This window comes from Oxyura jamaicensis, chromosome 2, assembly GCF_011077185.1.
Source record: "Oxyura jamaicensis isolate SHBP4307 breed ruddy duck chromosome 2, BPBGC_Ojam_1.0, whole genome shotgun sequence".
In the NCBI taxonomy this organism is placed as follows: Eukaryota; Metazoa; Chordata; class Aves; order Anseriformes; family Anatidae; genus Oxyura; species Oxyura jamaicensis.
This window is the reverse complement of record NC_048894.1, coordinates 29,788,295-29,805,017: the sequence shown is the minus strand read 5'-3', so window position 1 is coordinate 29,805,017 and position 16,723 is coordinate 29,788,295. Positions and strand designations below refer to the sequence as shown.

General features: G+C 37.6%; 1 protein-coding gene across 5 annotated transcripts in view; it reads left to right on the top strand.

Annotated features, from left to right (window-relative positions):
- The first annotated feature begins 1,018 nt into the window (after positions 1-1,018).
- Positions 1,019-16,723, top strand: part of ETV1 (ETS variant transcription factor 1) — a 66,831-nt gene continuing 51,126 nt past the window's right edge. The window contains exons 1-5 of one of the 5 annotated variants that reach the window (XM_035316655.1): positions 1,019-1,137; positions 1,906-2,039; positions 2,820-2,907; positions 4,676-4,723; positions 14,664-14,717. In XM_035316655.1, coding sequence (XP_035172546.1) covers positions 1,995-2,039; positions 2,820-2,907; positions 4,676-4,723; positions 14,664-14,717 — 235 coding nt within the window. In that variant the 5' untranslated portion in view covers positions 1,019-1,137; positions 1,906-1,994. Of the gene's footprint in view, positions 1,138-1,217; positions 1,406-1,761; positions 1,781-1,905; positions 2,040-2,819; positions 2,908-4,675; positions 4,724-4,856; positions 5,253-14,663; positions 14,718-16,723 lie in introns of those variants that run through there. The other 4 variants (XM_035316658.1, XM_035316654.1, XM_035316656.1 and 1 more) reach the window with 4 other exon arrangements.

The following is a 16,723-nucleotide window of genomic DNA, read 5'->3' as shown; positions in this document are numbered from 1 at the left end:
GAGATCAGAACAGAACAGAGAGGGGAAAAAGTTGCAGAGGAAAGTAATATACTTCAGAATATAGAGAAACAACTGTCATTTTCAATACAAATTAATCTAGAAGAAGTAAACTAAATTTTGTTAATACCACTGTGGGCAATTTGCACAAAAGGAGATTTTCTTAGTTGCCTTTACACACTCAGCTGTAAAGAAAACCTTCAGAAATGGCTGAGGGCAAAGTTGGACCTGGTCACTCGGGGATCTGCCTGTTGGTTGTGAAACTGCATCAGATCTTAAAAATCTGAAACTTTCTATCTCACAGCGAGCTCATGTCAGGTGTCCTAACTATGCTCCCCGATTGCTGCAATACCTGCAATTCTGTGCTCAAAGCCAGGACAGGTACAGCTGCTGTATGAAACCACACAACCTGCCTTGGTGATTTTTGGCAGTTCAGAAAGCACAAGTGTATTCAGACACAGCCTTCCAACAGCCACTCTATGCAGAGAAAGAAACTCACTTTGAGAAGCCATCAGAAATCCTGAGCTTATCCCATCCTGGCACTACGGCACCAAAAAACACAAACACGCTCTGGTGCCTCGATGCAGCCAAGTTCTGTCCACAAAACCTAGAAATTGTGTCATCCTAGGAGAAGTAACAATTGCTTTCTATGATTCAGCTAAAATATACTAATAACAATAACAAAACAACAACTAAAAACTATAATAATAACAATTATTATTATTATTATTAATAATAATAATAATAAACAACCCTGGAATGCCATGGGGTCGTGACAGATCAGTGCAAAGCCTCCAAAGTGGTGTGAGCCTCTTGCTGTGTTCCCCTCATCCTCACCTCTGGGCTCCGCGAAGTTTGGTGGCACTGCTGTGCCATCAGAAAAAGTGGGGCAGCGTGTGGCGGGGTGGGGGGTATTTTCTTGCTTTTCTGGAGCCAGGGAAGCTAAACTTTATTTTATTTTGTTTTTTGGTGGTTGGGGGGTTAGGTGGGGGGTTAAACGGGGGCTTGCCTTGCCACCTGGGGGCTGTGGGGGCCGTGGCGCGGCCGCAGCAGGATCCCGGGATCGGCGTGGTGGCACGGCGGCGCATCCGAGCTGTGATTTCCGAGCCCCCCGGCAGAGGAGCCGAGGGCAGGGCTGAGGTTCGCCCTCACGGCCGGGGCCGAGGCCGGGGCCAGGCGGCGGGCGGCGATCCGGCGATCCGGCGGGGGGCGCGGGGAGCCAATGGGCGGCGGGGATCCGCCGGCGCGGCTCGGGGGCCCCTGGAGGAGGAGGAGAGGAAAAACCACGGGATTGAGCTCTGTCAGTGGCGCTCGCCGCTTCCGAGGGGGAAGTGCCGGGGGATAATTAATGTTTTTATTAAATTTGGAGGGAATTTTTTCGCAGCCGACCGCCGCGCGTGGCCTTCAGGTGGGTCTTCCCCGCAACTTTGCCCGGCGCCTCTGAGGATTGCGGGGTGCTGGAGGGTGGCGAGAAATCGATCGTGGGGGAGAAGGTGGCCGGGGGTGCGTGTGGGTGTGTGTGTGTGTGCGTGGATGGGGGTGCGTGTGTGGGGCTGTGCGTGGCGGCGGCCGGCGGGCGCTGCCGTGAGGTGCGCGGCGCCGATCGCCATTTCGAGCCGAGCCCACGTTTGTGAGCCGGGGCTGCCACTCGCACGGCTCGCCCGGGGCTCCGGGGGGGGGGGGGGGGGGGGAGCGTGAGCAGCCCCTGCCTCTCGCCTGCCTTTCCGCTCCTGCCTCCCGGGGCTTTCGCGCCCTGTTTTCCTGGCAGAAGCGTGGAACCCAGGTGAAGGCAGGGAAGGGAGGGTTGTTTTTATGAATGGGACTCTTTGAGGTTAATTAGCTATGCAAATTCGAGCAGTTCATTCATGATTTTTTTTAACCTAAAAGCCATCTTGTATTCCCCTCTAGGCTGACTGGAGGCCAGATCCCGAGAAAATCTCCAGATCCAATGCCCAGTAAATAAAACACTGGGCTAAGACTTGTGGAAGAGCCGCAGGATGGATGGATTTTATGACCAGCAAGTGCCTTACATGGTCACCAATGTGAGTGATCACTTCAAAGTTGGTGTTTATAAACTTGACTCCGACTTATTTCTGTGGGGGAGTTTTGCAGACAGAGTATCTGCTTTGTTACCGCTGTAGGGGCGACTCGTCATCTGGGAGCTTTGCCTGCAAGATGGGCTTATCTTCCTAGTTATTTCAATAAAGCATCGTGTTCTTTTAAAGATGATTGGGATGATTAAAAAATCATGCACACGCTTAGAGAATCAGAGAGGCAAGAGCAGCAGCTGCATTCAAAGTTTCTGGCTGCATTTGCCTGCAACACTCAGAATGAAGTTGAGGCAAACCTTAACATTTTGTTTTTCCTTTGCTTTCAGGACTTTTAAAACAATTTTATAAGTTACACAGGAGGGAAACAAAGTGGTCTGTTGGAATCTTATATTTGGGTTCTCCTGTGTAGCATATGCAGAGAGGATCTATGTGCTATTGTGTAGGTTTGTGTACTTTAGATGCTAAAAATACATGGTTGGTATTGTGTTGCTACTCAAACACATTACATATGTATCTGCACAAATAGATGTCTACACGGATAGCTAGAAATGTGTTGCATTTAGGCACAGGAATCTTTTGTAAGATGTTACGTACTCGGCAATATCTTTTGCTAGAAGCTGGAGGCTGTAAGACTATCAGTTCCCCATTTGAAAATGTAAAGAATTAATGCTGGCTTTGAGTATTCTTAATTAAATTAAAAACAACAACAACAACAACAAAACAACAAAAACAACTCAGATTTCTAAAGTAACTGATCTTTCCTGTTTATAGAATCCGCGTGGGAGAAACTGTAATGAGAGACCGACAAATGTCAGGAAAAGAAAATTCATTAACAGAGACCTGGCTCATGATTCAGAAGGTGAGGGCTTGTTCTACTCTCCCCCCCCCTCCCCCTTACTTACTAATGTGGAGAAGCTTTCTGAGAGCTGGTTTTTTATTTATTTTTGACATATATTTATCTAGATCAATCTGAATAAACAAGACAAGAAAATTGCATTTACTGTTGCAAAGCAAACTGGCAAAGGCAAAAACTGATAAAGTTGATATTCTTTCCTTGAGTTATCCAGTTGCATTTAGGTATTGCTGCACGTGTGGCACATGGATGTCATGCACTGAGGCCAAGCCTTTGCAGCATCTGACACAAGTCACAGAGAGAGTTCACCTGGCTCTTTCACCTTTAGGCCTCGTGAGATTCAGGGCTTTCCACATTCCTCTACGCTTTTAACATCCTTTTCACTGTTGTGTGTTCACTGGTGGTTGCAGGAGTAGAATTCTGGTGTGGAGACCACTCTAGCTTTTCTGTAGAGCTAGTAGTCAAACTCCTGTTGTCTGGCAGCCAGTTTCTGTTACTGCTCCGGTGCCAGCGTAACACTGATAGGGTTAAAAGCCCTGGGAAATTTAGTTAAGGAAGCCCAGAATGGAAGATGTTTTGGAGAGCCAAAGGTTTGTGACTTAGTCCCATCAGTAGCTGCTCGCATAACCAGGGCTTGAGATCTGTTGTCTAGTTAACATTTTTCTAGGTTAAAAGGTCAGTCAGTAATAATGAAAGACATACAGGAGAGTATATAGGGGCCTAAATCTTACCCCTACATCCATCTTATCAAGATAAGGACACCCTGATATACTTTTAAAACCTCTAATTATTTGCATATTGGAAAAGTTTATTCTAGTGCAAATGCAAAAGAAAACAACTTTCTGATTGTCAGTGAAATGATTTCCCAACGCGAACATGAGGTATCAGTCCACAAAATAAATGAATAGCTTCTGTCATTTAAGTATATGTAAATAGCTATCTGTCAGCATTCATAAAAGAGGAAGTCACTTGCAAAATACAGTAAATTAAAAATAAACCATTTGTCAGTTCAAATATCCTACTTAGTTGTCCATAAACAGAGTTTTCGTAACTGAGTTTCTGAGCTTTACAAATCATCTGAACGCTGCTCTGATTTGCACCCATTATAACCAACTGATTTCAGTGAACTGCAAAAAGGTTATGCTGCTGCAAAACTCAGTCCATGGAGAAAGTGTTTTCACTTTGAAAAAGTACAGTAAGTACAGTATAGAGGAAATAGTGGCGATTCTCCTGTCATACATGGTAAAACATCAGGGGAAGTACAAAAGGTTTTCCATTTCTGTTTGCTGTTGCAGCACCTCAGGTCATTGCTTGAAAATTTTTATATAATCGTTACGACCCTGTTAATAAAAATACTCAGTCTTTGCTCAGGCACAGCTTGCGTTAAATTCCAAGAGAGACAGATATCCAGACAAATATTGCAGGAGGAGGCCTGGGTTGTATAAGGAGAAAGAGTTCACCTGTATTAGAAATACTAGCAGTTTTAACTTCTCTCTGTGTTGCTGAATAAGCCTGTTATTTTGTAGAACTTGATTAATATTCTGGTTATTATTTCAAGAGCCAATAAAATAATACAGTAAGTACTTGTTATACAGGTGTAGAAAAATCATTAACTGCAACCAGAAAATATCTATTTTGTCTATATGTTTGATTGCCAAAATAGAATTCACATATGCTGTTCTTCAGGGGAAAAAAATTTATTTTTGAGTATATTTTAATCTTATGAAGAGATTAAAGGTGTGAATCTTTTATCCCTGTCTTCATCTTTTTGCAGAACTCTTTCAAGATCTGAGCCAATTACAGGAGACGTGGCTTGCAGAAGGTAAGGGAAAAAACTGCTTGTAAAAAGAGGAAAAACAACTCTGGAGGGAAAAAAAAAAAATAAAAAAAAAGTCCTGAACTTGCTGTCTTAATGTTCAGCCCAATTAATTGAGCTCTAAAAGAGCCACCTCATGTGTCATGCATACATTAGAGCCTCTGATGAGTTTGTCTTTGGGGACTCTGGGGCTGCTCTACCCAGTGTCATCACAAATTACCAGGAGAAATTGCTTCCAGCTCACAATCACATCTGCTTTTGGCAAGAACTAATGCACCAAGACTTCAAGTTCTAAGCCTCTGCTCAGATTTTAATTGCAATTGATCAGGTTTATATTATTGTACCTCGAGAGACTACATACAGCCAGAACTGGGCTTGCTGTTTCCTTTAGAGCAGCACATATAATTATTTGGTGTTCTGGTGGAGTACTTTTCTGATGGCAGAAATTAGTTTCTCTGGGTTCATCGGGACGGGATGCTTCAAGATTTAAGTGCAAGTGTCTTCTTTCCACCTTGTTCACAACACAGAACATTAGGTGTGTATGGAATACTTTAAAAGTACTATTTCTTAATTTTATTTTTTTAATGAAACCTTTAAATATTTTGCATGTTATTTTTTTCTTCCTACTTGTAGTTGTGAGATTGTGTATTGGATGATTAGAGAACTGACATCGGTCTTTTTTTCACCTGTTTGTGCTTTTAAGTATTTTGAATAATCTTTCAGAGCGCATTCTGCTGAAGAGAGAAGGATTAAAAACAATAATTTCGAAATCTGAATTTAGAGCAGCTATTGAGAGATTCATGTACCAATAACAAAAAGATGAGCTGCTGCTGTAAGAGAACTTTAACAAAATGCAGAGGAGCTTTCTGCTTGTTGCAGTGTTTTTGTTCTCTTCAGCAATGCTTTCCGATATTTTTTTTCCCTTGATATTTACAGTACTGTTTATTTCAAGCACAGAGATTCTTATGCATTGTCTGTTCTTAATATTGCTGGTTTAAATTTTAATGTAAACTTCTGAAATAAATCTGATTTTGATGCAAGCTAACATAATTTTTCCAAATTTATCCTGATTTAAATGAATGTGATTATTCACATGTTTATTTTTTATTACGGACTGGACTACTAACAGTTGTTTATAGAATAGATATTCAGCTTCTGTGGGAAGGATGAGATGTTGGGGTGAGCTGCTTGCTGCTGGTTTTCATAGAAAGAGGGAAATATTGCTGGTGACTACTTGGCTACATCCTGATTTTTTTTTAACAGTTTTATATGTAGTTAGTCAAGTTCTTAACCTACAAATAAGTTGTGGGGTACTGTTTATTCTGCTGACATTCTTATTCTCCTAGTATTATTTTTAGCATGTAGTTATTTTTTGTGTAATCAAAAAGTCCTTTTTAAATTCATGGAACTGAGGCTGTATTTTTATGAATTAATACGATTCTTACCTAGTCATTGGAAACAGAATGTCCTGAAACAAGATAGTTTTTTGTTTGTTTATTTATTTATTTATTTATTTATTGGTAGTATAATGATCAGATACAACTGTAACTGTTTCTCTGTGGTAATTTTACTAAGGATCTCTTTATTTTGCATCAGCTCATTCATTTTAACTAGCCAGAAGTATGTTAAAATGCTATTCAAAAGATACTATTTTTAGATGGAGAGGAGAACTTTTACTTTGATTTTTCACTGGCATGGATGTTTTTGTTAGTGAAAATGATTTGATATCTTTGATCATAAGTCAGAAAAATGCAGGAAGATTCATAATGCATGTGCAGATAATAATGTAAGTTTGAAAAATAATATGGAATTTTAAACAGATTTAATCATTTCTATAGGTACATAAATTACGTAATGGCAAATGGGAAAATGCTTATTTTAGATTAGAATGAATTGTTTCAAAGCCCTTTAGTTGTGCCTACTTCACTTAATAAATTTAGACAGGATTTGAGAGAGAAAGGGGTCTAGTCCTATGTCAGCTACGTGGATAAACCTTTGTAAATGCAGATAGCATCATCTGATAAGTATTCAAAAATAATTTAAAAAAATAGGAAAAAATTGTGTTTTCATATAGTAGCATTAAGCTGCTGTAAGTTATAATAATGTTTTTTGACAACATATTAAAACAAAATATTACAGATTTTTCAGTGTTCTAGAAATACTTCATCTATATGTTTAAGGCCACGCCATGTTTTTAGCTATTCCATAAAACACAAACTTTGCACGGCTTTTCTAAAGGGTAAGCTAAAACTGAAAGAAAGTCGAGATGAGAAAATCAAATATTGTTTTATTAACTTGAGCGCAAAATTTTATTAAAACAACCAAAAAAAACAAAAACACAAAACCCAACCAGCTACTTTTGGTAGTCTTTATAACATGTTAGTGTTTGAGGATATTGTGGCTCTGCTCAAATGTCTACATGGATGAGCTTAGCCAGGAAGCAGATTTTGAAATCAGACTTGTTTACCCATTGCTAGATGTGTCCATTTATGTTCTTCTGGACCTTCATAGGCTAGAAGTCTGCCAATTTGGCAGCATCAGTAATGTTTACATATTTCTTTTCATAATGCTCTGGAGCCAGGGAAATGACCATGAAATTTTAAAACATCTTGACCCTTTTTAAGAAAAGCAGTGGCAGCTGACCAGGTTTCTCCCACGAGTTCAGATCCCCAGTGGGGAGTAACCAGGTCAAAAATCTACTTATTAGTTATGAGAAGAAAGTGAGTTGCATTTTATTACATGCGAAGAATGCTTGCTGATTTTTGTTTGTTTGTTTGTTTTGCTCCTGTTCTATTTTTTCTGAAGCTATCCATACTGCATCACATATTTTAGCCTTGGAGATCATTTACACTTAACGTCACCTGTGAAAAGTTGGTGGCAAACAAGAAAACACATAAGAAATGTGTTCTTTTCCTACTGGAAATGGTAAAGGTTCATAAATATAAAGGAATTAATCAAAAATGTAAACAATCTCTTTAATATTTTATTAGTCCATAATTAACAAGCTACTTGCACAAAACTTACAAATGTGTTCTGCTAGCTGCACAGTAGATTTTTATGGAAATGAGTTTTGCTTTTTACTCTTTGTAGTATTAAATGTACAAGAATGAATTAAATTATTTTGATGTAAAACTTGGTCTAAATAAGTTTAACTCTTGACACTTGTTATGCAGGACAAAATATAGATTATAACTGTTTCCTGAGGACAGAAATTGAAAGTGGGAAGCCTGTAATAATTGCTTCAGCCTTCAAACTTGAAAGGAAATAGTTAAAATTACTTGTTGCTATCCAAGGCAAATATTATTCAGATTTTATCTTTAGATTTATATTTAAATAACTTGATGGCAACATTTTGTCATGATAAAATTATAAAATGACTTTATTGATTCCGTATACTTGGAATTAGATTGGTTTTGGCAGATAGCGATTGTTCAGTGACTTGAAAAATTTGGTTTAAATATTAATCTAATGTTATCTCATCATGGTAGCTGTTACTTTTTATTCCGTAACAAAAAAAATGAGAGAAAACAAATTCTTAGTGAGCGAGAGCCTCCTTTGTGTGGTGAAAGCGTTTGGTTTTGGGAGAATAATAGATTAACCAAGAAACAGATTTCTTCTTAAAAATTACTCTTTCAGATACAAATTCCTCTTACACTCTGCTAAAGATAAAGCATCCCAAGCGAAGACAAATAGTTAATTTATGGACTGGATCTGCTTCTTAGAGTGGTAGATAATCTGCTCTACAGCTGGTAAAAAAACGAAAAAATAAAATATTATGTTCTTTGGGTTACTTGAAAAAAAACAAAAGACTTAAATGATCAGTAAGATGTTCGAAATAATAGCTACAGGTAATGGGTTCATGCTTCTACCATAGCTTAGCTAAATTAAGTGGAGGGCTACTACTGGCTACCAGGATCTAAAAAACAGTTTGGGGTATCTGAAAATAACTTATTTTTATAATTACTATAAATAATTAATACCCACATTTGAGGTGAACTTTAAGAGATAAGTTTCTGCCTTCTAGTCTTCTGTGGTAAAGGGTGCACCAGTATTGTGGTGATGCCCGATCTAGTGTTGACTTCTAGTTTATTCCTTAAATGAGGATGATGAGGAGGTATGAAAATGAATAGTTTATAGTTCTTAAAGGAACATTTTCAATAAGAGAGCTTCAAATACATTTCTAGTTAAAGTGGTTTCATTTAAATCCGTGAAGATGTGTAGCAGCTTACTCTAACTAGTTTTCTCCTGCCAAAAAGTTGTAAAATTGAGCCAGTGTAAGGCAAATGCTATGTAGCCATATTCAGCAACTATCCATGTTTTCCTAGGAGTAAAAATAGTTGAGAAAGGATGCCTTAATACCTTCATAGCCGAGCTCTGGGCATACTGTAAAAAGCAGTGAAAAGGTTTTCCATTTTGGCATTTGTAATACAAAGAATAGCTTTTTTTTTTTTTTTTTTTGTATTCTAGTAGTCTGACAGATTCGGCTTTCAAATACTCATAACTCTTGATCTTAAGTATTTGTGAAAAAAAAATAATGGAGAAAAGTGAGATTAGGCAAAATGGGAAGGGTGTGTGTGTTTTCTTTTAAAAAGAAATCCAAAAAAAACAAACCCACCAGAAATCTACAAGTTTGAAAGTCTGTATAATAATAAACTTTTAAATGTTTTCCTTGTTTGCTGGAAAAGTAAATTCCTTTTATTCAAAATAATAATTTTCAAAGGCATAGTGGGGTTTGCGAACCATGAGGAATGTAGCAAAATGTTAAATGCAAGTGTTCCTTCTAAGCTATTTTTTTCTCATTTTTAGTATAGCACCAAATGAAGAGCAGATTCTGCAAACCCATCTTCATATTCCTAGGGATTATTCACATAAGGAAGAATTTTGAGATCTGGAGCTAGTTTTGAACTGCATTTAAGTTTATTAGTCAGAGCATCTCACTTATGTAAAAAGGGCTTGGTGTTGTTTTGACAGCAAATCCAGTGCTTATGGGAAATAAATTTTTTTAACCATCTTGAAATTTGTCACTGTGTTGCCTTCTGAATGCTCCTTTGTTAGAAACAGTTGTTCCTCTGGAGAAAAAAAAAAAAAAAAGCAAAAAAAAAAAAAAGAAAAAAAAAAAAAACAACTCCCTACCCCCTCCCTCCTGCTCTTTCAGGAATACTTAAAATTTATACAATCCTTCAGATATTCAGAACTGACAATGAATCAAAGAAAACTCAATAGACTCATTACTTCTGAGGCCTAAAGTCTTATTTTAGCTCCAGCCAAAACAGTACTAGCCATGTATAATTTCCTGTCAATTTCAATTTCTTTTGGCACTTTGAATAAATCACTGATATTTTAAAACAAATGTCTCTTGGCTCTAAAAGTGTAGCTTGAGGTCAGAGAACACAGCACCAGAGGAAGTGTCATGATACCCAAAATAAAGTTTTAAGTGAAGCAAGGAGGTTTGCAGCTCCTTGTTTTTCTGGAAAGTTGCTGGTTTTTAACAGGAACACCTTTCCCCAGAGTGTAGTTTTGCTTTTGGAAGCAGTTTGTAATTGGGAGAAGGAAGAGTTAAATTTAAGCCCTTTATAGCTCTCTTAACTTTTCATTTATTAAATACGTTCCTCAGCAGGTCTGCACTACATCTTGAGACAAAGCAGTGAAATCAGTGTGTTTATGCCTAAAGTTCAAGTTTACTTTGCTGTAGCTTTCTGGAAGGGTGTGACATGAAAAGCTTGTGGTTGGGGCCACATGGTTCATGCTGGACTGTGTTTTTGTGAATGGAGGCAGAACTCCAGTTCTGACTGCTTGTCTTGAGGAATTGCTTCGGAGATCAGCTGTCTCATTCACTGGCAGAAAGAATGACTCATACATCTTCTGCCTTGTTTGGCTCCAGGTCATTGTTACAGTGGATAGAGCTGGTTTTAATTAAATATTAACTCCTCTTGTCCTGGATGCTTGTTAATAGAGACTTTTTATTTTTGTTTACTTGCAGGGAAAGCAAGCTAACTGGCTCTAGGTTAGAACTTTTTTCTTTTTCTTTTTCTGAATTGCTTTCCCCTTCTAAAATGTGCTGTCAGTTCAGCTTTTTAAAGGTTTTTAATGCTCTGAAAACTACAAACAAGTATTATGTATTTTTCTGCTGTAAATGTTTGCTTTTGGCAAACTGGTTTTAACTGAGTAGGTAGTGAAACTGTAAAATCTAAACTGATAATGTCCTCAAGATCATCATTAACATCCTTGTGCACTTCCCAAATCCTCTTGAGACATTATAGCTATAATCAGAGGAAAAAGAAAACTTTTGGTAATAATCTAGACTGAGCTGGATAGTTTGTGCTGCAGATGTCGTCTACTTCAGGAGTCTGAGACTTGATGGCTATGAATGCAGAATGAACTGATGTAGCTGCTTCTGCTATTAGCAGTAAAAGCCACGTGCTTAATATCCTTCAAAACCTTTTATTAGCCTTTTGGTATATACTTCCCTTCTCAAACCCCCGTAATTAAGTAGCTCAGGGAAATAGTCTCACTCAGTTAGATGATCATTTCAGGTATCTTTTTCAATTTTCCTCTGAAAGGCAAAGTAGAAAAAAACAAAAGTTTTGGTGATTTATGCGTTGTGTCCTGTCTTGAATATGTTAACAGAAGACCAATGAAGATTTTATGGCAGCCTTGCTGAATTGCAATATTTGTGAATAAAAGAGAAGAGGAAATGAATGACATACGTATATAAATGTGCAGACAGTTGCAACACTGCAAGTTAACATTTTCCTTTCAGACATTCAGGTTAAAGTGTCTTTACCTGTCCTTTTAATTTGCTGCAAAGGCTGCCTGTAATTACCCAAACTCAGAGTATAAAAGCGCTCTTCCCTTTGAGTAATGGGATGATGTATCCAGACTGTTTGCCTTCTCACAGTAAGATGCTGTCAGAAGAAGTCTATGTATTGGGCTGACGGTCGCTTGCATTTCTGCAATATAAGCATGTGTAAGTTGCAATTCTGCTAGTTTAAACAAACAAACAAACAAAAAACAGATTAAATGAAGGAATAATTTACGTTCTCATCTCCAGAAGTTAGTGGGTCCTTTTAATTTCTTTTTATAGGCTTGTGTGCTTATTTGTAAGGTACTGGTGCTATTAAAAATAGATTCCAGTAGGAAATGTATGTTCCTGGGTTGAACACTTTGGATGTTATTCTTTGTTTTGTTTATATTTGGCAGGGTTTTAAACACTTCCTAGCTTGCAGTATTCCTTGTCCTACAGAGGCTTTTAAGGCTATGTCAGTATTGTATTTAAAATACATTTTGACAGCACAGTCTCCACCTGTTTCTACAGTACTGATGCGCCTTGATTTCTATTAAATATGTCTTCATAAATTTTTGGGATCCGTGAATGAAGTATATTTTTCTTGTTTACTTCAGACCACATCAGGGGTAATGCCAGTGTCTCTAAAGTAATAGACTGGTTTTGTGTGAAGATTCAACCAGCTATATTTTATTTTTTCTTACTCTTTCACTGGGAAAAAGCAGTCATCATTTAGTAACATAGTAAGTGCCAGATTTACTTGAAGTAAGTCACGTTAAACTGCTATAGCCAGAATAAAGCACCGGTGAAGCAGTCCGACGCACAGAATATGCTCTAGAAACTTATATAAGATTGCTGTTCTAGTTCTATAATCACTAAATGTAGCTTTCTGATTTCAACAGGAGGGATTTTTTTGTTTTGTTTTCTTTAGCCTTTTTCAAATATCCCAGCTTCACCAATTAACATATATATATATATGCTCATATGTGTATAAAAAAAAAAAATAGAGTCATACTAACCTCCCTGCTGCATTCGAAAATGATAGCTGGCTTAAGAACAATGTGTGGGATGTGTCTTCTGTAAACAAGAAATTACTTGATAGAATTACTTTAAACTCTGAACGTTTAGAGTACAAACCTTTCAAAAACAATCAGGAATGTATAAAAACCATAGGAATTGATTTTAAAGTAGAAAACCTTGTTTTCATAATTGGATTCTTCAGTGGCAGTCAAATAGTTGGCATTTTTGTTAGGAAAATGCCTAACATTTGAATGTAGCGAATTACATCAAATGTTAGAAATTATAGAGTGTTAATATATGGGCTCATGTGGTATACCTGAGTTCATTTCTGGTAGGAGTCCTGTGGTTTCTCTGGAGGAAAGAGAAATTTAAGGCATCAAAAATACTGGGAGTATTTGGTTTGGTAAATTGCATGTTTTATACAGATTCAAACTTTGAGGAGCTAACATCCTCAGAGACACCGGCTTCTAAGAGTCTCTGTAATTTTTTTGAAAAAAAAAAATAGTTATGTATTTTTTTCAGAGTAATATTAATTAGTCTTCACGTATTTACCTTACTCTCACTTCCTTTAAAATCTGTGTTTGCAGAGTTCCCAAGGTCATTTGTTCTTAGGAGGTATTTGCTGCAATTAAGACACTAGGACTTTAAACATTTGTTTTAAAACTGAGAGCAAATAATTTTTTGGTATGATGAGCCTGATTCTGAGCTCTTTACTCAAGAAAAAACCTTCCAGTTAAGTCATTAGAAATATTTCCTGAGTAAGGAGTGAAGATCTGGTCCACAAAGAGTACTGTAGTGCACATTCAAAATAACTGTAATTAAAATTAAATCTATATTTATAATTCAAATATATTCTGCTAAAGCTAGTATCAATTGTACATATATGAGGGAGAAGATATGTGTGTTAAACTAAAAAGTGTTCTGAAGGTCATTAAAATTATATTTTATCATTTACCGTATTTCATGTTTTGGTAGTCACTGTTTCAATAAATGATTACATAAGCAGTATTTACCTCTTGAATTTTGTTGGGTAACCGGATCATGGCAGATGCTAACTTTTAATTAAGATCATATGAATTATTTGCTTGTCTTTAGACAAGAACTGTGTAAATTAAAATATTTTCAGATACTTTTATGAAGCTTCGCTGTGATTATTGTAGTTAGCATATGTTGAGCAAAAGATGACAAAGTTCAGACACAGTAAGCTGAATCTCCCATAGGATGTAGCCAGAACCAGTCGTGCTCTGAGGATGCCGCTTCTTAATGTTCTGCCGTTGTTCAAATGTACTCACCTGTAACATACGTTCAGTGGTATTTCAGCTTAAATGGTTCGAATGAGTTTTCAAGGCTAATGTCCTAGATACACAATGAAAAGGAACTGCGGTACCACAGAAGCAAAATTATGTTATCAGCAGACCATGATTGTTGTATTTTGTAGCTCACATTTCTGATGAAAGTTTCTAAAGAGCGAAGATGATCTTTCAGAAGTCGATAGGATGTTAATAATAATCCTTGTTTAAATAAATCTTTTTTTTTGTTGTTTTTATGTCTGAAATGTTGTTATTGAACCAGCAATTCTGTGGTCTGGTGAAATAGCTGTTTTTGAGTATTTAAAATAATAACAAAAAGAATCTTACTGTGTTGGCTGACTGCCACGAAAAACTGGAATTGTTTTTAAGTATGCCGAAGATGCAGTGGCTTGGGGTTAAAGATGAATAGGTGTTAAATGCTAAGATTTGGTGTTACTCAGACTTCCTGTGCAAATGTTTTGCAAACGAGCACTGCTGGTTTTCAGCAGTGGTATGGCAGGTGCCGACCCTGGTGCGGGTGGTGAGGCAGGGCGGGTGCCAGGGGCAGCCTTCACGTCCTCCTGCCCCAATCACTCTGTGTCGAGGCCACTCGGGGCTGGTGCTGCACCACACGGCTTCACCCCAGGGTTTGTCCGAGAGCGAAATGGTTCGCTTTGCTTGATTTTAATGCTCAACAATGAGAGAAATGAAAACCCTAGTTTTAAACTTGGTAGCACTTCAAATTAAGCATGAGAGTCTTTATTTATGCTTTAATGGCTTCTTTTAATTCTTTCCTCATTTTTTGTTTTTTTGTTTGTTTGTTTGTTATTTGTTTTTGCTTTCCTTTCTTCAGCTCAGGTACCTGACAATGACGAGCAGTTTGTGCCAGACTATCAGGCTGAAAGTTGTAAGTATAGTATGAATCATTGCTTTCTTAAAAATATGTACTTGTATATTTATATTTGGCTCTTTGTATTTGTTATTTATTGTGTCATCTATAATCATGTGATGGTGCCTTTTGCTGGGCAGTGACATCAGTGCAAGGAATAGATAAAGCAAGCGGCGATTTGATGTGCAGCCAAAAATGGCTATTTGGCCTGAAGGTATAACCTTTAGTGGGGGCCAGCTACTGTCATTTCCAACCCCAGGGAAGCAAGGGAAAAGTCCTGCCTGGAGAGAGAGGGGCTTTCTCTGTCCCTGGGGTATGAGGAGGTGGATATTGGCCCAAGTCAGGTGTTAGGGATGTAGGAGACAACTGTACTGGGCAGAAATTGGGCTGCTCGATAGGTTTTGTGGACCAATATATGAATAGTTGTCTGCACATAATCAAGTACAGACACTGCTGGAGCATTTTTAAGTAATTCTAGCATGTGGCATTTTATTACTCAAAACATAATTTTGCTTTGAAGTAAAGCAAGAAAGCAGGAGTTGTATTAAGTTGGATGCTTTGTGTTGTTTGCTGTTTTACTAACATGTCTCCAGAGTTATTTTGTTAACCTGTGTCCCTCAAATCTTGCCCATACCTGCTAAACTGCTACTATTCTGGTAAACAGAATACTGTACATGCTGGTCTGTGGTTTTAAGTGGTTTCAAGAGCACTTTAAAGATACGGGATGAGAGATGCTGTGTGACCAAGTCACAGACTTCTTGCAGCTTCTTCACGCATCCTTCTTCCTCATGGCAAGTCTTCTCTCCATCATCAGGTCTCTTCTAAACAGTGTCTGCTGATCGCAGCAGAGCGCATGGTAGCTTTTTCGTTTTGCTAAATAACTTAAATAATTTATCCTATCAGAGTGAATTACTGCAGTTCACTAAACCAGATAGCTGTTAAAGACAGTCATGTACTGATATGTTGGGATTAAAATTTGAGAGATGAGAAAAAAATGCATTACAATAGTATTTAACCCCTAAAAAACAAGTTCAGAATTGTTGAGTTTTCGTATAGGTCTTGTAGAGGATTTTTCCACTTATTTAGAAACAGTGAAACAGTTTTAAGAATATTTGAAGCATATGTGACAACATTTCATGGAGAAAAAAAAAAAAAAATCTTCCCCGGAATGCTGATAGTATACCTGCACAGTAACACAGCAACAACTTAGTTTTTGTTTTTCTCTACAAGTTCCTGTATGTATACCAGCCAGCAAGCACGGTCACTTTTAGAGTTACCCTTTGTAACAGTTTTTTTTTTTTCTTTTCACCTCAGCCTTCACAGCTGAAACTGTTCTATACATTGAAAATCAAATACTTTATCCTACATATGGAGCTGTGTCCAAATGTAGTAATGTATGCATACATCCTTTGTGTAAGAGTACAAAGTACAGTTAGGACTTCTATTAACCCACAATTATTGTTACACAACAAGTCAATGATTCTTGGAAAATAATTTGTGAACTGTGAATGAAAAGCCCCATTGAAGCTTGTCACTGCTGTTGGTGATAAAGAAATTCTCCTAATATAGCTATTTCATTAATGCTGTTGTATTTCAAAGTTCCTTAGCCACAGCTTACACAGTATTATCAAAGGAACATTTATTTCTTCATTTCAGTTGCTTTCTTTATCTTAAGTAAAGGTCAGGAGAGCTTCCTGGAGAGTTACTCTGGCAAAGGTTACGGAATTTCAGACATACACTTGTATATAATGTATGTAGCTGTGGGCTCTGTGAAACAGGAACGGAGATGAACATAACCAAAGCCATGGGGAAATTACTGTTGCAAAAGTGCTGCGGTTGTGACTGTTTTCTCTAGGATCCAAACCTGCCTTCAAACTGTATTATAATTACTTACTATATATAATCTGTAAGTCTGAACAGCGTTAACCCTTTTACTGGCAAGAATCTGCCAAGAGTACTTGGCTTTTCTTTCATTTTCTTCCTTCCTTCCTTCCTTCCTTCCTTCCTTCCTTCCTTCCTTCCTT